This window comes from Silurus meridionalis, chromosome 20 (genome assembly GCF_014805685.1).
Source record: "Silurus meridionalis isolate SWU-2019-XX chromosome 20, ASM1480568v1, whole genome shotgun sequence".
Taxonomy (NCBI): Eukaryota; Metazoa; Chordata; class Actinopteri; order Siluriformes; family Siluridae; genus Silurus; species Silurus meridionalis.
The window spans coordinates 4,334,562-4,354,517 of record NC_060903.1 but is presented as its reverse complement, the minus strand read 5'-3'; the positions used below and the strand labels follow the sequence as shown (position 1 = coordinate 4,354,517).

Below are 19,956 nucleotides of genomic sequence, written 5' to 3'. Positions count from 1 at the left end.
TCCGTACTACCAAGCCATTAGTCTCTATTTACCAAGACATTAGTACACCTATTCAGTGACATTTCAAAATTCTGCCTTCTGTCTGCTAATGTAAGATCCATGAGGTAGAAGAGGAAATACCTCCTTAATGATCGTAGCAGCCTGATTATATTCTATATCTGGACTAGTTTGACCTTTTCAGAGCTGATAAAAGCCGTTAAAACCCTTAGTCAGACAAAATGAGTACTTTGGTTTATAGTCAAAAAGGTGAAAATGTATAACATAGTTTATTAAAGTTCACATGTTTGTGTAAAAAAAAAAAAAAGGTTTCACACTAGAATTGGTGTATTGGGAATTTCCCCAAAAGAACTACAAGTTCTGCAGAAAAAGCTAACACTGACACTCCCTCTTGGTTAGAGAACAATAATACCACCGTGTACACACAAGTCATGCCAGTGCAGCACCACCCTGCTTAACATGTGAGGTGTGACACAGCTACGCTATGTTTGTCTTAATTTGTGGCAACCAAAAAACAGTGCACAATATAATTTCGTGCAATATTTCAGTGCATAGTTTTTCGGGGTTCTCATGAAACACCCTGAAGTGCAAGTGTATAATCAAACGCCTTATTCTAAATGCTTGGGTGGAACATGCAGCAGGGGAAAAAGTAATGATGATTCACATGGATTGGACTTATTTTGATCCTTAACTTCTAGAGCTGTCATCACATGCGGGATAGTTATAAGTGGAAATCTAGTTCAGATCAGAAATTAGATTTCTTTCACAATGGGCTATCATAAAGAAAAAGGTCATGAGACCAGCCAAATCGTAAAACACAGCACATAGAGTGTTATTTGCGTTATTATGCTTTCACAATAATCTTTTGTACACGTAGAACTCAGTCACATACCTATAATACATATACAACCCACACACATATTTCACTCACATATCTAATAGCTTAATGATATGCATAGCACACAAAAAAAAGATAACACCCAAAGAACAAAAAGCAGATGAGCAGGTTCTTTAGCACAAATTAAAAGGGTGCACCGTACCTCTTACCTCTGACATTGAATTAATTAAAAGTGTACTGAAATCCTATGACATTTAAGGAATGTGTAATGTTCATTAGCCTTATTTGAGGGCAGAATTTGCAGCATATTTTAATGTATTATATTTGATTTTATAAAATTGTATGAAAGTTTGAGACATTACAGTTCTTAAAGTCACATTTTTCTCACATCATTTACATTTATGGTAGTTGGCAGACACGCTTATCTGGAGAGATCTACATTTATCTCATATATTTAACTGAGCAGTTGAGGGTAGAGGGCCAGGCTCAAGGGAATAGCTGGAGGTGCTGGAAGATAAACTCCTTTCCTTCTGACAATCAATTCTGTTTCCTAATACTAAAACAGATGGTAGAACAGATGTTCTTCAGGAACCCTGAAGTGACCATTAGTTTGAGTTCTGGTTAAGGTCTGTTTCTTTTTCTGTACATGCTAGTGTGGGTTTCTTTCCACATTTTCCAAAACACTGTGCTGTAGGTGTGTGTGTGTGTGTGTGTGTGTGTGTGTGTGTGCGTGTCCAGATCCACCATGATCCTGTCCAGGATAAACCGCTTACAAAATGAATGACTTTTCATACTATTGCAACTGCAGCTATGTCCACTAGAGGGAGACACATGGTAAACTTTGGCCCACTTCCCTACAGAAATCAAATTTGAGTCTTTTAAATGAATAGGTTTTTTTCCCACCTTTCTTGTGTCTTGCATTCAATCAAACACCAAATCCATTGTTCTACGCTGTTTTCACCTGAGCTCCAATAATCAGCAGGCCAGCCGTGTCCTTTACTGTGCCCTTCCTGAATTCCTGCGTGTTAGCCTTCCAGACTGTTTATTAGCCTTTCAGACACGTCTGCTTCGCTGACCTTAACTAGATCTATTGTAATACTGAGAAAGACCGGGGTTAATTAAAAATCCCACAGAGTCAGCAGGTGACTCAGGGTTGTGCACTGGCCTGCAACAACTGTATAAATTACCGAATAGGCATCTGGGGTTGTTTTGGCTGAACTCCTTGTGCTCCTTCTTTTTCATGGTCTAAGTTCGGGATCATCTGCTTGACTGAAATAGATCATTATTTCAGTGGGAAACGGCACATCTGAATAGCACGGAGCAGTGCAGAGGTTTACTTTTCCTTATTAAATAAGCCTTGCACAAACCTCTTGAGTCAACCGTGACATATGACCACCTAGAGCATAACCACAGAACGTTCCCATTGTACTTTTGTCTCATACTCCCATTTTAAACAAGGGACTGAACAGACCGCATTCAATAGGAGGTCAAATAAACAACCAGATTCATGCTGATAAAAACAATACCTTTTCTTGAAAAATGTCTTAAAATAACACCAGAAATGTTGCACTGAACATTCCAAAGGGAAACAGGACAATGCTGTGTGTGATCCGAAAAAACTAAATTAGTGCTTCCTCACCTCATGGAGTTGAAAGTAAATGCATACCCAACAGTCTGAATTTATTTTTTTCTCATTTTGAAAGTGTGCAGAAATCAGACTTACAGCAACATCGCACAACTTTCACGTGAGATTTTGTGAATAAAACCTGTAAAGGCACATACCTCCATATTAAACCCTGTAACTGCACATGTGGGTCCATGTACATACGTCATCATGTGCAGAATATGTGAACACATAAGAATTATTCCTGGATAACATAACTGGAGAAAATCAATACAACTATATGCCCTAGATGTTGAAAATAACATGGAAAAAAATCATTTTACAGTAAATCAATAAACTTTTTTCACATATGTAAATAAAGTAATATACATATGTAAATATGAAAATGTGTAAATAAAAGAATGTCTAAAAAAAATCCCACAAAAAAATGTATTGTGAAAAATCGTGTAAAAAAAATAAAAATGGATCATGTATAAACTTAACATGCAAGATAAATGTATTATGTGTAAATACAGTGCACAAAAAAAATCTTACAATTTAGAGATTTCAATCACAATAAAATAAAATGAATCATGTGGTGAAAATAATAATCCATGTTAATTGTCTAAAAAACGGCTATAAAAATTTGATGGGTCTTTTCTCTTCTAAGTGAAAGTGAAAAAGATATCTGGCAGCTCCTTTTATCTGATGTGTCCAGTCAAAGTCCTCTTTCTGACAGGCGAACAAAAGAATGCCTTTAGTTGCATAACCAAAAGGCAGAGAAGCAGCAATTCTTATAGACCCTGCCATTAAAGGAAGACTTTACAATTGATGACTAAGCGCTCCTTCCAGTCATTATTTCAAAGAGAATCATTTTCTGGAAGCCGAATGTGCATATATTGTCCAGGAGCTAAAATAGTCTCTGGTTAAGTGTAAAATATTAAAGCGATACTCCAGCATGTTCAACCTAAAACCTGTCCACTGCCTCTGTTGTGTTATGTGTGCTAAGATTCAACAGCCGTCTGTGGTAGGGAGGAAAAGAGTGAAAAGGGTAGGACTTTTGGGTGGGAGAGATGGAGTTATCTCTCTCCCTTTTCTTTCATCAGTGAGATGGTTGCTCAGTGGTTAAGGCATTGGACTCGGAAGGTCGTGAGTTCAAATCCCAGCACCACCAAACTTCTACTGCTGCTGGGCTCTTGAGCAAGTTCCTCAACCCCCAACTGTTTAGTTGTAAGTGGCTCTGAATAAGAGAGTCTGCCAATTGCTGTAAATGTAAAATCATCAGCTCATGTATGTGGAAGAGGGTAGATAGCATGTTTCTCTACATGTGTAATCAAAATAATTGTTGTATGAGAGAAACCTCATACCTCAAGTTATTTTCTGATCACTTTGTTGGTAGCTGTTGTGTGATAAAGATGGCTGAGTTCTGAAGGACCAAATTGGTAAAAAACAAAACAAATAATGATAATAATAATTAAGTTAGTTAAAAATGTGCAGTAAAAGAAATGTGCAGTAAACTGGTCTTCTCTGAAAAATATTAAGCTACACTCAGAAAGTACTGTGTGTTTAAGTAATGGCTGAGATAATTCAGGGCAAAGCAGAAACAAGTTTCTTGGATGCATAAGTACCATAAATACTACCCAGGCTATTCTTGGTCATAAATGAAAAAGAAAAAAAAATCTAGTGCAGAAGCCCAGAAATGTGATGGAATTTATTGATGAAGCCTCAGAAGTGCCAGAAATGGTCCAACATTAATCACCACATTGTTTTAAATTAGTAGTGGCCTCCATTGCACTGATGGACCTTTCAGCTTAGTTAATGACACCCCAAGCCCCAGAAATGCTTATCTAAAAAACAATTTCAATCCACATCAAACTCGGACTGCCCACGCAGAGAGGCCAAGGGTTTCAATCATGACATCATTTACTATTCACTAATAAGGCAACAAGGGAAAACTGATTCTTTGTACTGTAATATCAGTGGCAAATACCATGTGCATTGTGTGATTTAAGCAACACCAGTGTCAGTGGGGTGAAGAATGATGATGGTTCCAGGGACTCATAATTGTGTAAGGTGTACGTATTCAAATTGTTACAGACTATACAAATAAATGTTGCTTCAACGGCTCAGAATTCCTACATATGCTCTCAGGTTTACAAAGAATCATATTCTAATATGAAACAAATCCAAATGCTACTCTCAAGTGTTCAGATTGAATTTTCCCAAGTACTATATTCATGCATTTGTTTGCTGTCATACTAACTTCGATGATGAGATTTTTGCTTCCAAGTTATAGGTTGCTCCGCCATGAAAAGTCAATACAAACTCATTCTGTTTGTTTTGACAGGTTATCAAGTGGGCCTTACATCCTCAGCACCGCACTAGATTTGTTACTGCTGGATTTCACCTTGTGAAATATTAAGCTTCTTTCAATAAAGGATCCTAAACAGTATTGAGTTGGGGGTGAAACTAGCTTGCTGTCAACAATCGGCATTTGAGCACATGTGCATTTCTTCTGCCTTTGCAGCAATGTGCTCCCATCTCTATCACAGTTAAGGACAATGACAGAGCCATTGTGTAAGACAGCACATTTTCGAACGAGTGTGTGATTTGTACATCCAACTAAACGTGGTAACAGCTGGCGCATGTGTGAATGATTATGAAATAGATTATCCTTTTTAACTGATCATATTAAGCAGCAAGGAAAACAAATGATGGCAGCACACACATGTAAATCTCAAGTGTGATTATGGACCTAATATTCATGAATGTGAAAAAAAGAAATTATACATGGGAGAAAATCACATCCTAGCAGAGAATGGGATGCAATGAAGTACAAATACTTCATTACTGTACTTAAGTAGATTTTTCTGGTATCAGTACTTCACTATTTATTTTTGGACAACTATAAATGTTCAGGAATGTTAGGAATAACATTTTAAACTATGCTTTTTACTAACAAATTTCATAAAGTTTTTTTAAAAACATTATTGTATTGAAGAGCTCAGCTTTTTTCAACCTTCCACTGGTTCCACTGACGTAGGCTAGTTTTCGAAGCTAACAACAAGCAAGGCAGAATGCAACAAGAAGATATCAAGACATTCCTGATCACCTGATCATCATCATTGCTCTGCTTGTGTTCTACATGGTGGTTGTTCAGCCGGGATACATTCATTAAGTAACAACATTTGAAGTTATTTTGTATTAATATATTTCAGGTAGTAGTAATGGCTACTTTTTACTTAGGTACAAGTTAGAGCTCAAACTTCTTTACTTTAGTTTGAGTAAAAAAGTGTAGTCAGTACTTTAACTTTTACCAGAGTCTTTGTATCTGTACTTTTACTTGAGTGAAGGATGTGTGCACTTTTGCCATCTCTGTTACAAATAAATGAATCATCTCATGCAATACAAACAGTTTAAAATGTTCCATGCAGTCTTTTGAATCTAATCTAAAACCTCATATCGAAGATATATGCCACATTGGGACACTGCAAGTCACAAAACTGCTAAGCCACAAATTTGTCTTGAACCAACACTTAGGGGAAAAATTGGTTTAGTTGTCCCTTTATTACAGAGTACTTCCTCATCAAAAACAGTATAATTAAAACCCTTTAATTAAGATAAGGAAACATAATATTTTAGTTAGTTATGAATAACCCAAGAAGAGTTGTTTGGGGAGGTGTATTTCCATTGTTTTTTACAAGTTTTTTTTAAATTTCACAGGGCAATTTGTCTTTAAGGTCTTCAGTATGCTGGGTGCCATTGGAGGGATATTGGCAATATCCGAGGGGCTGATGCTGAAGATGGCTTTGGAAAAGAAGAGGTTAATGCTAATCGAATACAAATCATGGTATGATTAACATTGGCCACCTGGGCAAGGCTGTATTAAGTTGACAACCCCAAAACACCCCCTGACCCTAGGAACATCAGTGACGACATGTTCAAGAGCATTGCAAAATGTACACAGCAGAATCATTGCAATTAAAACCCTTTTAAGAAGTTAAAAAGACCACTACATTATCCAATTAACTGTGAAGAACTCCCAAAGAACATTTTTTCTTTTTTTAATAGAATGGTCTTTGTGTTCTCTGTTTCCGAATCAGACATCTCACTCTGTCACTTTATTAAAGTGAATTTCTGTCCAGAATGCAAAAGAACATATGCGTTTTTTTAAACTCATTATTCGCTGTCTGTCAGCCATAGCAACAGCTTACTCAGAGTACTTTCAAACCGGGCAGCACTGTGCAGCCCTGCAGCTCTCATTCATTACACAACAACTGCTGTTCTTATCATCATCATCATCATCATCATCATCATCATCATCATCATTGATGTCATCATTGATGTCATCATTGAGCCTGACAGCTACAATTCAAAAACAAAGCAAGAAATAGAAGTGAAATATTTGTATATACAGTATGCACAAGTTCTGAATATATAAATTCATTTTTTTCAATGGTCAGGCAGTGATTTGATTATTCAGTGTTGATGATGTGTTATACCAACCATCTGGGAATGCATGAAAAACACTACAAAATAATATACTGTTTACCGTATATAGAACTTGATAATCCATTTCCGTCTTGCATTATGTTTTGCATTATATGTACTTTATGCCAGAACGATTGACTGTGTGGGCTTTGCTGCTAATAAAAAAACCAGAATATTCTTACTAAAAATGTCCTTGCTTGAACCTTACACTAAGTACGATGCAGTACTTCTTCATCTGAGTTATTTACAATTTTAAAAGGACACACATCCTCAATGCCCCCAGCTACCATCTGCCTCCATGTTGGAAATGCTAAAATACAGAGGCCAGAACATACAGGTCATCATCTTCCCTGAACAGACTGTTTCCATAGGAACGTAGTTGTGCAAAAAAAAAAGTGACCAGCACATCATAATTATCAGCCAATCGAGAAAACTACAGAGGTAGGTACTACTAATAAATAATATATAGAGAACACTGAAAAAAATGTGGCCTATTCAGTACTACACCTAGTTATGTTTCATTTTCAGCAATTCATGTTTTTATTAAAAATAAAAATAAACATTATTAGTTGTGTTTGCTGATGCATTTAACAGAAAAAGGCATATTCTGGGATTTGTTTGTTCAAGCTCTCCATTATAGAAAGGCCTTTAGGGGGAAAGCTTTTAGATTTGAACACTAAATGCAGACCCCATCCCTCCCCCAGCAACTAAGACATGGATGCATATATACACCACACACAGACACACACACACATACACACATATACACACATGCTCTTCTGTCATTTTTTGACAGGTGCTTTCTTCACCCCCCCAGAAACCCCACCCCACAGGTGTGTGTGTATTTTAGTGTGTGATGACTAGGGTTGGTGTGTTGGAATGTAGGACGTCTAGATCTCATTTCCATCCTGTGTGTCCTTGTTCCAAAACGTAATGGGTGTATGTGATGTTTCTAACCTGAACAAAATTTGAGCCTCTTTTGCATTTGTGCTGGAAGGAGAGAGGGCAGCAGTGTGTGTGTGTGTGTGTGTGTGTGTGTGTGTGTGTGTGTGTGTGTGTGTGTGTGAGAGAGAGAGAGAGAGAGAGAGAGAGAGAGAGAGAGAGAGAAAAGGAAGAGAGAGATTACAACTATCCTATACAGTAGCACATCTTATGACTCATCCTCATGTTTTAGCCTTATCATTGCTCAGTGTTATTTAGCTGTGCTTTGCAGATGTAGCTATAAATCTGAAGTATACTCAACTTCTGTTCCAAGAACTGTCCTTAGGGATTACTCACTTAGTATGACTTATATTCATAGGTGGAATTTTCTTGATATATCCACAGTAAGAAACGTGTCCTCTTTAAAAAGTTATTGAGAAGTTGCATTGTATTCCGCTGTAAGAATTAGAATCCAGGTAAACAATTCTCTATGTGAGCATGTTGTGGTCTGTTACTGTGAATGCTGGGAATCAGATAAGCACAGGGGAAAATATTGTGAATCACAACAAAATATTTCCAGCTGCATAAGGCTTTGAAGTCTGTCAAACATGTATGAAGGAAGTCTTCGTTGATAGGAAGAGTTATTTCGAAAATCCCCCCTTGCACAAGAATTGTGCCTCCTTCTCTCCCTCCCTCCTTCTCTATCTCTCCTTCTCCTGCTCATGTTAGATCCTGCCTGCTTTGGCGGCGCTCGAAACCCCACCTCCTCTCTCTCTCTCTCTCTCTCTCTCTCTCTCTCTCTCTCTCTCTCTCTCTTTCCGCGTTCTCCCCTCCCCGTCTCGGGCAGTGTGGAATCCTGGCTGTGTTTAATTGGCGAGTGGCAGGCGGGCTTGGGAGACAGAGCAGGAGTGTGGGAGATCTAAGGAAGCAATTGGGACTCACATGGAGAGGCAACTGCTCTCACTAGCTTTACGAGCTGCGACTTTGACTTTCTAAAATAGTGAAAGAGATGGGGAAAGGAAGGAAGAAACTCAACAGAGAGGTGGAGAACCAGTGAGCTAGAGTTTGGGAGGGGGTGAAGAGACTCAGAGAAATATAATAATTTTTTACACAGTGAACACAGAAGGGTTAAGGATATGGAACGAAAGGAAGGGAGAGATAGAGAAAGGAAATGACAGAAGGAGCAACAAAGTGCAAACAGAATGAAGGATAGGTACAGGAAAGGGTACAATGGAGTGAGAGAATAGGGGGGGTAAAGAGAGAAAGAGGCCCACTGCTGGAGAGAGGGCAACAGCACTGACTGCATACGGGAAATGACAGAAGTTAAGGAGAGAGAGAGAGAGAAAGAGAAAAGAGAAAAGAGGGAAAACAAGGGGAACTTAATAAAAAAAACCAGGAGGAAGGAAAGGGGGAGGTGAGTCTTGAAAGGCAAGAGAAAGAAGAAAGTTGTTGAGGAGAAGTTGAAAGAAACAGCATGTGAGAATGGGAAAGAGAATGAGTAAAAGGGGAGAAAGACAGTAGAGGAGTGAAAGAAAAAGACCTACGCAGATGAGAAAAACAGCTTTAGTGAATGGACAGGGTGGGGAAAGAGAGAGGAGGTAACTGGTTGTTTTGTAAGTCGTCAGTCTTGGCAGCTTTTAGTCTCTTACTGCTATGCACTCTGAGAAGCCGGCAAAAGGACAACGTGCTCTCCATCCAGCCCAGGAGTACTGCCACCTTTGCCGACAAAAGAAACCAGCGCATCACAGGCAGGAGCTAAGGGATGGGCAATCCCCACCTCTGGAGCCCATTCTAAGGTCACATGTGTGGAAGGAGTATTTGCCTCTACCTTTTCCTGTTGATTTGGAAACACTTGACGATAGGGCGGGAAACCATAATCATCATGACCTGCAGAGACGGCAGGTCTGCTTGGGGCAAAGCCACTACACTCTGTCTGAGAGCTGCAGCCCACCATGCTACATGTGGAGAGAGATGAGAGTACCTAGATGGGACCCCTGGCTTCCTTCACCCACATGTGTGTGGGAAAGATCGGCACTGGCACATTGTGGGCAGGAGGTTGCTGATGGGCGAGTGGCAGACAGGCTTGGGAGACCGAGTGACTATGGCTATGGGAGGGAATGGTATCATCATGAGCCGCCACATCCCCTCAACGGTGGCACCATGCTGGCAAAGGTCAGGAGTCAGCGGTACTACAGGGAAGCTCGGAATGTGTCAGAGGAGCATCACTTGGACTGTGTGAGTGAGAAATTTCACCAGAACAGACAAATACCAGAGCTAGAATGGGACCATAGGCGTACATTTGAATACAATGGCCACTGTGAAAGGAGGCATGTTACTTTTGAGGATCATGATGATGGACACAGCATAGAGTATAATGGATCCACCAGTCCAATTAAGAACCACTGTAATGGAGCTAAGGCTTTTTTTTCAACTGAGGTTCCCCAGAGCAAATTTACAGTCTCCAAGACATCAGGACCTAAGCTGCCAGTCAGTGAAATCTATGGTGGAGAGACCAAATTGGATCAAGCCGACAGGTCAGAGGTTGGAGGGAGCTGGAGTGACCACAGGAAGAGCCAGGAAACAGTGCGTGAGCAGATCAAACAAGTGGTGACTGAGTTAGAGGATGTGCTCAGTGGTCTTAAACAGGTTCAAATGGAGATGAAAGAGGTAAGATGGGCAGTCATGAGTTATGTAGACCTTTTGGTGTTAATGGTACCTGGATGTTGTGATATTTTGCACAAGTCTCAGAGTTGTTAGCTTAAGATGATGTTTAGTTACAATTCTGAATCATCTGAAAATTTAAAATCTTAAATCAAAAGACCACCAAAGAGTCATTGTCTTGCATCGAGCAATACACCTTAATTTTACAATTTTACAAATAATACACTTAATTACTCACCTCTCTGTAATGTATTTTCTCAATTGTTTCTATAGGTAGAAATATACTACACAATCTGTATTGTCTTAATCTTGTCATTGTTTTAGATCTTTGAAAGAAGCGGTCTCATTGGTTTAAGCCTGGCCATCATTAGATCAATATCACATGCCAGCTTGTGTTGAAAACCATTAAGTGTATTTTCTGTAAAACATGTTGGTAATGAATCCAGTGTGATACCTATAGAAAGATAAGCTACCACTGTACTTTGTAAAACATGAGCTCAGCCCAAAACAAGCAGAAAAAAGCATACAGATACAGTTCAGATCAAAGCTTCTCTTTGCTACATGGTATGGAGCATTAGTGCTGGAAATCTTTAGGTGGTCTTAATGGACATTGTATCTTTATCTAGGAAGTGTATTGGAGATAGGGGCCAGAGAATAAAAGGAGAAGGCAGCAGATGTAGAAGCGTTTTTTGACTTTAGAAGATTACTCTTTTAAGAGGGTCTCAGGCTGGACATTAGAAACGGAAACACCACAAAAATCAATAGCTAATGATACCTATGCTCTATGTAGATCTGCATTAGTAATAATGGACTACATGAGATGAAATAGTAAATAAATTATTTAGATTTGGATGCTACATTTAAATAGATGTCCTTTTGTTGCTGTCTGAATGTGAGTTAAGTGGTTGGAGGTAATTTTAGGGAATCAGATTAAAAAGAACTAGCTGAGGATTTGCTAAACCTGGTGGGATGAAATGGTAGGGTGCAACCCATCTTTAATGATGTTTAGTTAAGAAATTGTAGGGTAATGCTATTTGGAATCCGTTCAAATAAATTGCCCTAATTTTAGAGAGCATTAGACATAAACTGTAGTAAAAAGTAAAAAAGCCGTGTCAGGTAGATCTGCTTTGAGAAATTTAGCCAACATTCCCAAAATACTCTATAGTTGAAAATAATGAGTTATTAGCTAATAATTGATTGCATAAATGGCATCTGATGTGATGTGCGAATGTGTCAATTTTTATTCAAGTGTAAATGACAAATAAATAGTGCTAATTATTCTTGTTTTAAGAATTGGCAATACTTTTCGAACGCCTTTTCCACATCACAAATATGTTTTACATTGAAATATCCTTTTTGTATAACCCGTTTTAATGACTGCCTTTTTTCTTTGTAGGTGGTCCAACAGATTGATGTTCTGACTTCCAGCATCGACCTGGGAGAGGAGGAGCAAGGACCATTCAATGGTCTGCCACAGGAATCCATGCACCAAGCGAACCGTATTGGAGTTGTGGCGCTTGTTCATAATGCAAACAGAAATGCAGAATCAATACAAAGTGTCCACATGTGTGCTGGTGTCAAATCACAGACCAGTCGTTCCCTGTCAGACCATAGCTTGGCCCCTGTGATCTCTTGCCCTGAGAGTCATCCCACCACAAAAATCCACACAAACCCATCCTCCCGTGTTCATGCTCCGATGACTGTTGAGTCTGCATACAGCAACCAGATGAATCATACATCTGTTCTGGAGATTCAGAGGACAAAGGGCACTGCCAATGGAGACTGCCTGCGAGCCAGACCTCCTAGAGCCAAAGTCAAAGAGCTCCAGCATCAAAAAACCAAAACAGATTATACAAAGAATCCCGACCCTCCTTATCCTCTAGCACCAATTAGCTTGGCTAAAACTCAAAGACCCCCACCATACCCACAAAATGGACTGGTCAAAGTACCCTCGAAAGATTTAAATGTCCTAAAGACACCTCCCTACCCTGGAAAACAGAAAGAGCTAATCTCTACCATGGTGTAAAGGTGGGGTGACATGGGACATTCCACTGGCTCAGAGCTCTGATTGCACTCATGAGAACAACACACACCCACACACAGTCACACATAGAACGTAAATAGGATGTTTTTTTCCCCCTCTGCATCCACATGGTTAGGTAACACAGGGTGAGTGGACAATGGGTGCTCTCAAAAGTCGCTTTTCAATATGAATATTCATTTGCATTTGTGCGAGTATGTTGCCATAGTACTTGACTGCGTCAGAAGCAATTGTACATGTTCGCTGCAATGTATGGCATTCACTCATAAAGCATCAAGTTGATTTGTAAAGGTACATTGCTATATTGAAATAGAAAACAAATCTATCAACTCCACTAAGACTCTTTCTCCTTTAGTCATTCATTCTGGGAAACAGGGGAGGTTGTTGAAGTTGAATAATTTCTACAGAAAATGAAACTATACCCTTCAAGAAAAAAAAGCAAAACACACATTTGCCTACTAACATGGTTCTAATGTGAGTCACAAACGATTCGTTCCATCTGTTTGCCCGTAGCTCAGGTTTCTGTTTGTGTTGATGTTTTTCTACGTGCTCGAGTCAGTGGTTGTGAGTGCTACATAGTTCATACCTAATCAACTCAGGCGAGTGTGAAGGAGATTGGCTTATTGAGGGCCCTGGAGCATGCAGCATTTCTACATTATACATCAATCCTGGATGCAATCAAGCATGTTTTAGAAACATTTAAAAAAATAATGGATTATATATAGTATTTATGAATCGAGAAACTGAGCATTAAGTGCTAATAAGTGTCTGCTTTAATTTAAATGTTCCTTGATGTCATTCGAGTCACATGACTGATGAGCCTGTTTTATGAACATGTGGAAACTGTGTTTAAATTAGAGGATCGCATAATGACCTCCTGGTGCAATCACTGGGAAAGTATTTGGTGCGCTTCAGCTAAGCATAGGCAGGAAATGGTCATTTTTATGGTGTAACATTTATCTTGCATCACTCTGGTTTTACACTTCAAACTTTGAAACAATCCCATGTGTACAGAAAGAGCCTGATTTTTCCCCTGCAATGTTTTCAAAACAGTGGTTGAGGTTTGGCAGATGCTGCTTGCCAGCCTCTAGTGGTGGGAATGTGCTATGGTGGCCTATTTTTTTTCACTCGGCAGCCATGTCTGACTCAGTCTGGTTTTGATTAGACACCACCTGGCTTGGTGATGGACTGAACGAAGCGGCTTTGTATAGTATTTGCATTGCAAAATGGTACTTGCCCACAGCTGGGTGGACACATGACTTACGTCAACACCCAAAGCAGGAAGCATAGAGAAGTCAACACAAGCCAAACAAATGCTTGGTACCCACATATTAGCAGATGTTTTAATAAGACTTACCTATAGTCCACACAGACTATAAAAGTCGACCTGACTGGCTGTGACTATCTATAGTGCTCTGGTAGGCTGACCTGATTGTTTTTTTTTTTTTTGTGAACATTGCGAATGGCCAAGGATCTGGTGTGTTAAAAAAAACATGCAAATAGTTTTATTAGAGCGAATAGTTCACTTGTTTCAAACTAGAGACGCAAAGTAATTATTCTGTCGTAATAATAATTAGCTTTGCCATTGCCTTCTGAATGACTCAATAAAAAGATTAGGATGACTACATTCCATATCATTTGAAACACGTACCACTAATTAATTTCCAGTCAAGAAAAACCAAAACGAATTGGCTGTCATCTACTTTTTTATGTGAGCACTATAAAAGACTTTCAAGTTTATAAGACAATAAAAAGATGGCTTTTTACTTCAGAGTGCCGAGTGAATAATAAATGCTGCCTTTCAAAAAGCCTTGGCCTGACAATATTGCAGGACACAGGATAATTCAACAGATGACAGGATGTGTGTGGTTATTTACAGAAGGTCGAACATCACCAGGCATCAGTCTAAACATCCAACTTACTTTATTTATTAATTTGAAAAGCCAAGAGGCTGTATGCATTGTGTGATAAGCTTCTTTTTTTGGTCTCTCTCGTCCTATTTTTTTGCAAATTAAGCCACAAAAGGCCTCCTGAACATCCTTACATAAGCGCCATTAGACAGAGCACACACCGCACCACTGTTAGAACACTCTTTTCTGTTATTTTTCTATACTGAGTCGGAGAGCCACAGACTTAGTCTTTTAAACCAATTATTATAGATTCTGCAGGTGTTCTGATAGTTTTAAGAGTTACATCTGGCTGGCATGGCAGGTTACCATGGTTACAGTGTTACTGTAAGGACCCATTTTTATACCTGCGAGTCCAGCAGACCAACAACTCAAGTATATCACAGACCACACTTAACCTACCAATAGTATATAAAAACTGAACACAATAACAAACTATATACTGATATACATAAATCATGATAGAAGATACAAAACTGTGATTGCTATAAAGAGTGTAAGGTTGTTAGGACAATCTAGCAGATTTGCTTTAGTCATGACTACCTGTTTTTTACTCTCATCCTTGATCAATGGTATTTTATCAGCAGCATAATGTTCCAAATGTATTCTCTGGCACCTCTGGTGCTTCATTTAAAACCATGGCAAAAGCAACAAAAAAAAGCTCTCGCCTAATCAGCTTGCTGTCCTCCAGCACCAAACACATTAATCACACTCCTAAATCACAGTGTAAAACAAGCGCAGGTTTGGTGTCGTGCCATCCTACATTTTATTGTAGTGCCTCTAATTGTTTGGCCATTGCTCAAATCCAGAGAATAATAACAGACATGGATAAAGAACAAAAATGAGCACTTATGTTTATGGGCTTTGACAATTATGTACACAAGTATTAGGACAAATTTAAGGTTTGAAGATATAAAAAGCAGTCAAATACTATGTGCTATGATCCTCATGAAATCTGTTCTGAAGTTTGCACCTCCTGCTTTATATGTAATAATTTGCATGCCACAGTCAACTTTGCCTTTAGTGCTCGATCTGACCTCTGTTGTGTCCTCATGAGCTTTTGCTAAATGTCACACATTTTTTAGATAAAGTCTCCAGAATGACAAAAGTTATTGCAAAACAATGCTCTTCCAATAAGTTAGTGTCATGAGGGATTGGACATCATGTTTTACATTTGACAGTCTAAACCATCTGTGCCTAGTTACTGATTAAAGCAGAGCTAATTTATATGCTACAAATGTTTTTCAAATGCTGAACAATATTTCAAATGTTTTTTTTTCTTTTCTGCAGTGACACCACAAAGAAGAGATGCATCAAACAGCAGTGCAAGGACATCTATTAGAACTGAGAGTATTTCCCATGGAAAGCACTAGAAAATAGACTGTCTTGTCTTTCATCCTACCTCCCCATCTATTCTAATCCTAACTGCACTTCATCCATAAGAGAATTCTGCCCTTTTTGCCAGATGAAACTTTTTGCCCCTTAAAGGTAGCACTACAGAAGAATAAAATAAGTCTAGACTTCCGTCTTGGCTCCTAAATATTATGCAACATATTCCCCAAATCTTGCATGGGATTCGACACCTGTGAGTGGACTGTTCAGATGACCAAAGAGAATTGAAAGCTTTTTATTATTCTTTATTATTAGTGAAATGTGTAACAGCAAAAAAAATCCACAATGTAAGAGAATTGTATCAAACCTGTGTCTCTGGATCAGTCTGTGAACCTTACACATTATACAGCAAATAGTTAATGAGGTATTTAAAGCCAATATACGGCGTTTAGTTTGGTATTTAAGCCATATCATTGAGATGTGCTGTCCAGAAGAGGGCGCTACAGGCCATAAAAGTGCCCCTGGACCTTTATAACGCTAACAGGAAATAAAAGAGGAGACATCTGGAACATATTCTAATTAAATGATGTCATCATTTCAAATCATCTCACCAGCAAATGTCTTATGGTGTCTTATTTGTATCTGCCTTACAAAAATGTGTTAAATAGCCTGCTGTTTTCTGCAGTACGAAAGCTGACATGGAGTAATACCAGAAGAAATATAGCTATAGAATATTTGCACAGTTGAGTACAGTGACTTCAGTCTTGACGTGTCTGTGTCTGTATTTATTTAAGTCTTGGATGAGAATTTTTGTCATTCTTCTCTAAATGTACCTTCGTGCATCCATACCAATAGATGTCTGTTTTTACGTCTATTAATGACTTATTATTCATAATTATTATAATTGTGATACAGTGATTTACTAGACCCTAAAGTATGTCTTTAAGTAATTAGAAGCTCTGCTGTTGTGGGCGGACACCTGGGCTGAGGGAGTCCTCAGGGAAGTAGATGTGTGGACAAGGACAATTTGATCCAAATGCGTAGATTTTGTACCTGCAATAGGAACATCACAACTGCTTGTCAGACAGGCAGAAAAGTACAGATTTTAGTTATCAATAAGTAACTATTAAGTGAAATATAATGAAGTTATTGTTGATCAAAACAGAACTCGTTAATACTGCAGACTTATTAATTCAGAACAGACTTTACACTTTCTGGTTGCTCTCTTTCATCACATGTTGCCATTTTGTCTTATTAAATTTGAAGAGAAGTAGAAAGAGGAGCCAACGGTCATAGAACGTACGAACACATTTAATCGATAATAGAAGCTAACTTGTTTCAGTAACATGAAATGTAACTATTTAGAAATACAATTACATTTACAAAATTTGTTACTAAAAAAATGATTTGCTAATAGAGATTGCTGTAATATACGCTTATTAATAATCCTTTACCAACACACCCTGCTGTCTTTCGTTCCTTATATAGTTGAATGTGTATGAGAGCTGTGGTCATTGTTTGACCTTCTCTTGGCTGAAAGAATGTGGCCACAGAAGTACAGTTCTGTAAATATTTAGTCATCATGCTTTATTTTTTTGTTTTGAGCTGCATGTGGTGCCACAGAAGCTTGGCGCTAAATTCCAACATGCTAGAACAACAAAAGAAAGTCGATTCGTACAGTAGACTTGCTAGACTTGTGTCTACTCTATCTGTCTTATGCCTACTCCACCAGCTCTCATTTATCAATTCTGTTAAAGTTAGATGAAGCTCAAAATGTCAAATATGGGAGGGTGTAAAGACCAAAAGTCTTGCTCATTTGCTGTCCTGTAAAAGAACGATAGTGTATGAAATCGACAAGACCTCAGGCCTTGAGACCTGTTACATGCACTCAGGGTTTGTATGGAACACACACTCCATGTCCCAGTCTTAGTGTATTTTTGGTCTGGGTCATGGCACCAACTATGTAATATACAGCTTATTGTTTTCATTGCTTAAAATTATGCACATAGTCCCACTAAACACACTGATGTTGGAAAAACATAAAAGTGTCATTAACCAGAGTGTAAGGGTACGTTTTTTTTTGCACGTGTGACTTTGCACGTTCAACCAATTTGCAGGAACACAAGTGGGAGTTTCAGAGTAGATGGGCCGTGCATGTATTTTATATTATGCTCACAAAATAAACTGAAACATTTTGAAAAATGATGTGCAGCGCCGATTTTTTTAAGAAACACACCCTAGAATTAAATCAAAGGCTTAAAAACAGTGCTTCAGGTGTGAGTCAGTTGTGCTTCTAAAGTGCTATCCTCCTTATTCTGCTAATCTATTTTTATTTGAATTTTATTAATTAAATATTCCCTTTTTGTTTTATTTAAAAGAAAAACAAGAACATCTTAAAAACAACAGGGTGTATTTCTGCACTTGTAAACAAAATTAAAGTGTTCCCGCATGAAGAAAAAAATGCACAGGGTTAGCCACAAGTAAATACAGTCAACACTTCTCCGGATCCCTTGCGTTTATTTCTTCAACTCCACACTAAGCAGGAAATGATTTAGCATAGCAAACATGGCTGCAAATGAGCAGAGGTGCTGTAGAACTGGAAAGCAATGACCAACACAAAACATCAGTGTACTCAGTGGCCGTGGTCATACCTCCGGCATTAGGTAAGGGTGAGATTTAGTCAGACGTCAACCCTGTATCTATTCTCCCTGTGTTATATCCCTGCATATGACCCTCTTTTTAGAAGTCTTGTGCGACAGACAGATGGCTGTGTTTATGAATTCTCTGTCGACTTTTCCCTCTCTCCTTTTCACAATGGTATGTCTATCCCTTTGGAATGTCAGACTGCTGTTTGCACCAAAAGCAACACACTAAAACTAATGTTCATTTAAACAAGCAAGCCTTCTGACTGTGTCGTCTTTGGCCCAAGAATAATAAAGTAATCAAGCGTTCCATTCTCTCCTGGCTAGGAGTAGGTGAGCGACTCCCGAAGATGCTCTGAGCATACAAGCTCTTCATAGTGCTGGAGGAAGAAGAAAGGAAGGAAAATTGAGCATGAAAACAGAATGAGGAGGAGAGAATAAGTGAGAGATTAAAGCTGAAGTATTCATTGGAGTTGTTTGAATGACATGGGTGTGCTAAGAGTTACACCAAGCGTCTATGCACAAACAGGGCTCTGATGGAGGCCTGAAAAGCCAGCGTCTCATTTTCTTGCTTTTTCTGGTGGTACATCATTAAAGGAAAAACCCAAAATTGCATGTTTATAATTACCGAATCAAAGAAAAACTGATTTTTTAAAGATTTGTGTTTCATTGATATATTAGTCTTTTTCACATTGTTTGTTTCACAATGTTTTTTTTATGTTTTCCATAATGTTTGGCTACCAACAATGGGATTTAGCCCTTGCCTCATCTCTATTTAAGATTAAGTGATGCGATTGAGTGATCACTCTGTAAACTCAATTCCAGATCAACTTCCAACCCTTCTCATACATTTCTGAATAACTGACTGAGCTTCTGCTGTAACTGAGTGTAACTTCAATTCAACTTTTATTTGTATCGCACTTTTTTAGCAATGGAAATTGCCTTAAAGCAGCTTCACACAGATAAAGAGGTAATAAAGAATGTATATGTGTGTTCCATATAATTGTAAATTTCTGCCTAATGAGTGAACCAGTGGTGACTGTGGCAAGAAAAAATTCCCTGAAATGAGGAACAAACATTAAGACTCAATAGGGACCCATCCTCATCTGGGTGGCACCGAAGGTCCATTTCTTACAGATCATCATTGTTGCGGTGTGCAGAGATTAAAATTGATTAAATGCAACCCGTGGTCCTGAGCGATTGTAGTAGACTAACTTAATCTTGTATAGTAGCTGTGCTGCATTCTAAAATGTGACATTGCTAAAAAACAGTGAGTGAAAAGTTATTTTGTTCTAAATAGCAAAAATTACAAATATACAGTAGTAGCAAAAACACTGCTAACACTGTAGGCTCAGAATTGCTAAGCACATCACAAATATCTTTATATCAACTCATTGAATGGTTTCAGGATGGTGTCTGAGCTGCAACCATAGTCATAGTCTTATTGTTATTCTACTAGTGACTCTGTAAAGGTTTTCAGGAAGTATGGAATCTGTCTAACATCACTTCAGAACAAGAATATT

At 38.5% G+C, this 19,956-nt stretch overlaps 1 protein-coding gene across 2 annotated transcripts; it reads left to right on the top strand.

Annotated features, from left to right (window-relative positions):
• Nucleotides 1-8,686: 8,686 nt before the first annotated feature.
• si:ch211-178n15.1 lies at nucleotides 8,687-16,559 on the top strand. 2 transcript variants are annotated; one of them, XR_006928877.1, is made up of 3 exons: nucleotides 8,687-10,517; nucleotides 11,908-12,680; nucleotides 15,750-16,559. XR_006928877.1 is itself a non-coding variant. In XM_046876981.1 (3 exons), the coding sequence occupies exons 1-2, from the start codon at nucleotides 9,504-9,506 to the stop codon at nucleotides 12,535-12,537; spliced, it is 1,644 nt and encodes a 547-aa protein (XP_046732937.1). In that variant the 5' UTR covers nucleotides 8,687-9,503; the 3' UTR covers nucleotides 12,538-12,539; nucleotides 15,750-16,559. The 2 variants fall into 2 exon arrangements, 1 of the variants encoding a protein (XP_046732937.1); XM_046876981.1 differs by having other exon boundaries at nucleotides 11,908-12,539.
• The last annotated feature ends 3,397 nt before the right edge of the window (nucleotides 16,560-19,956 follow it).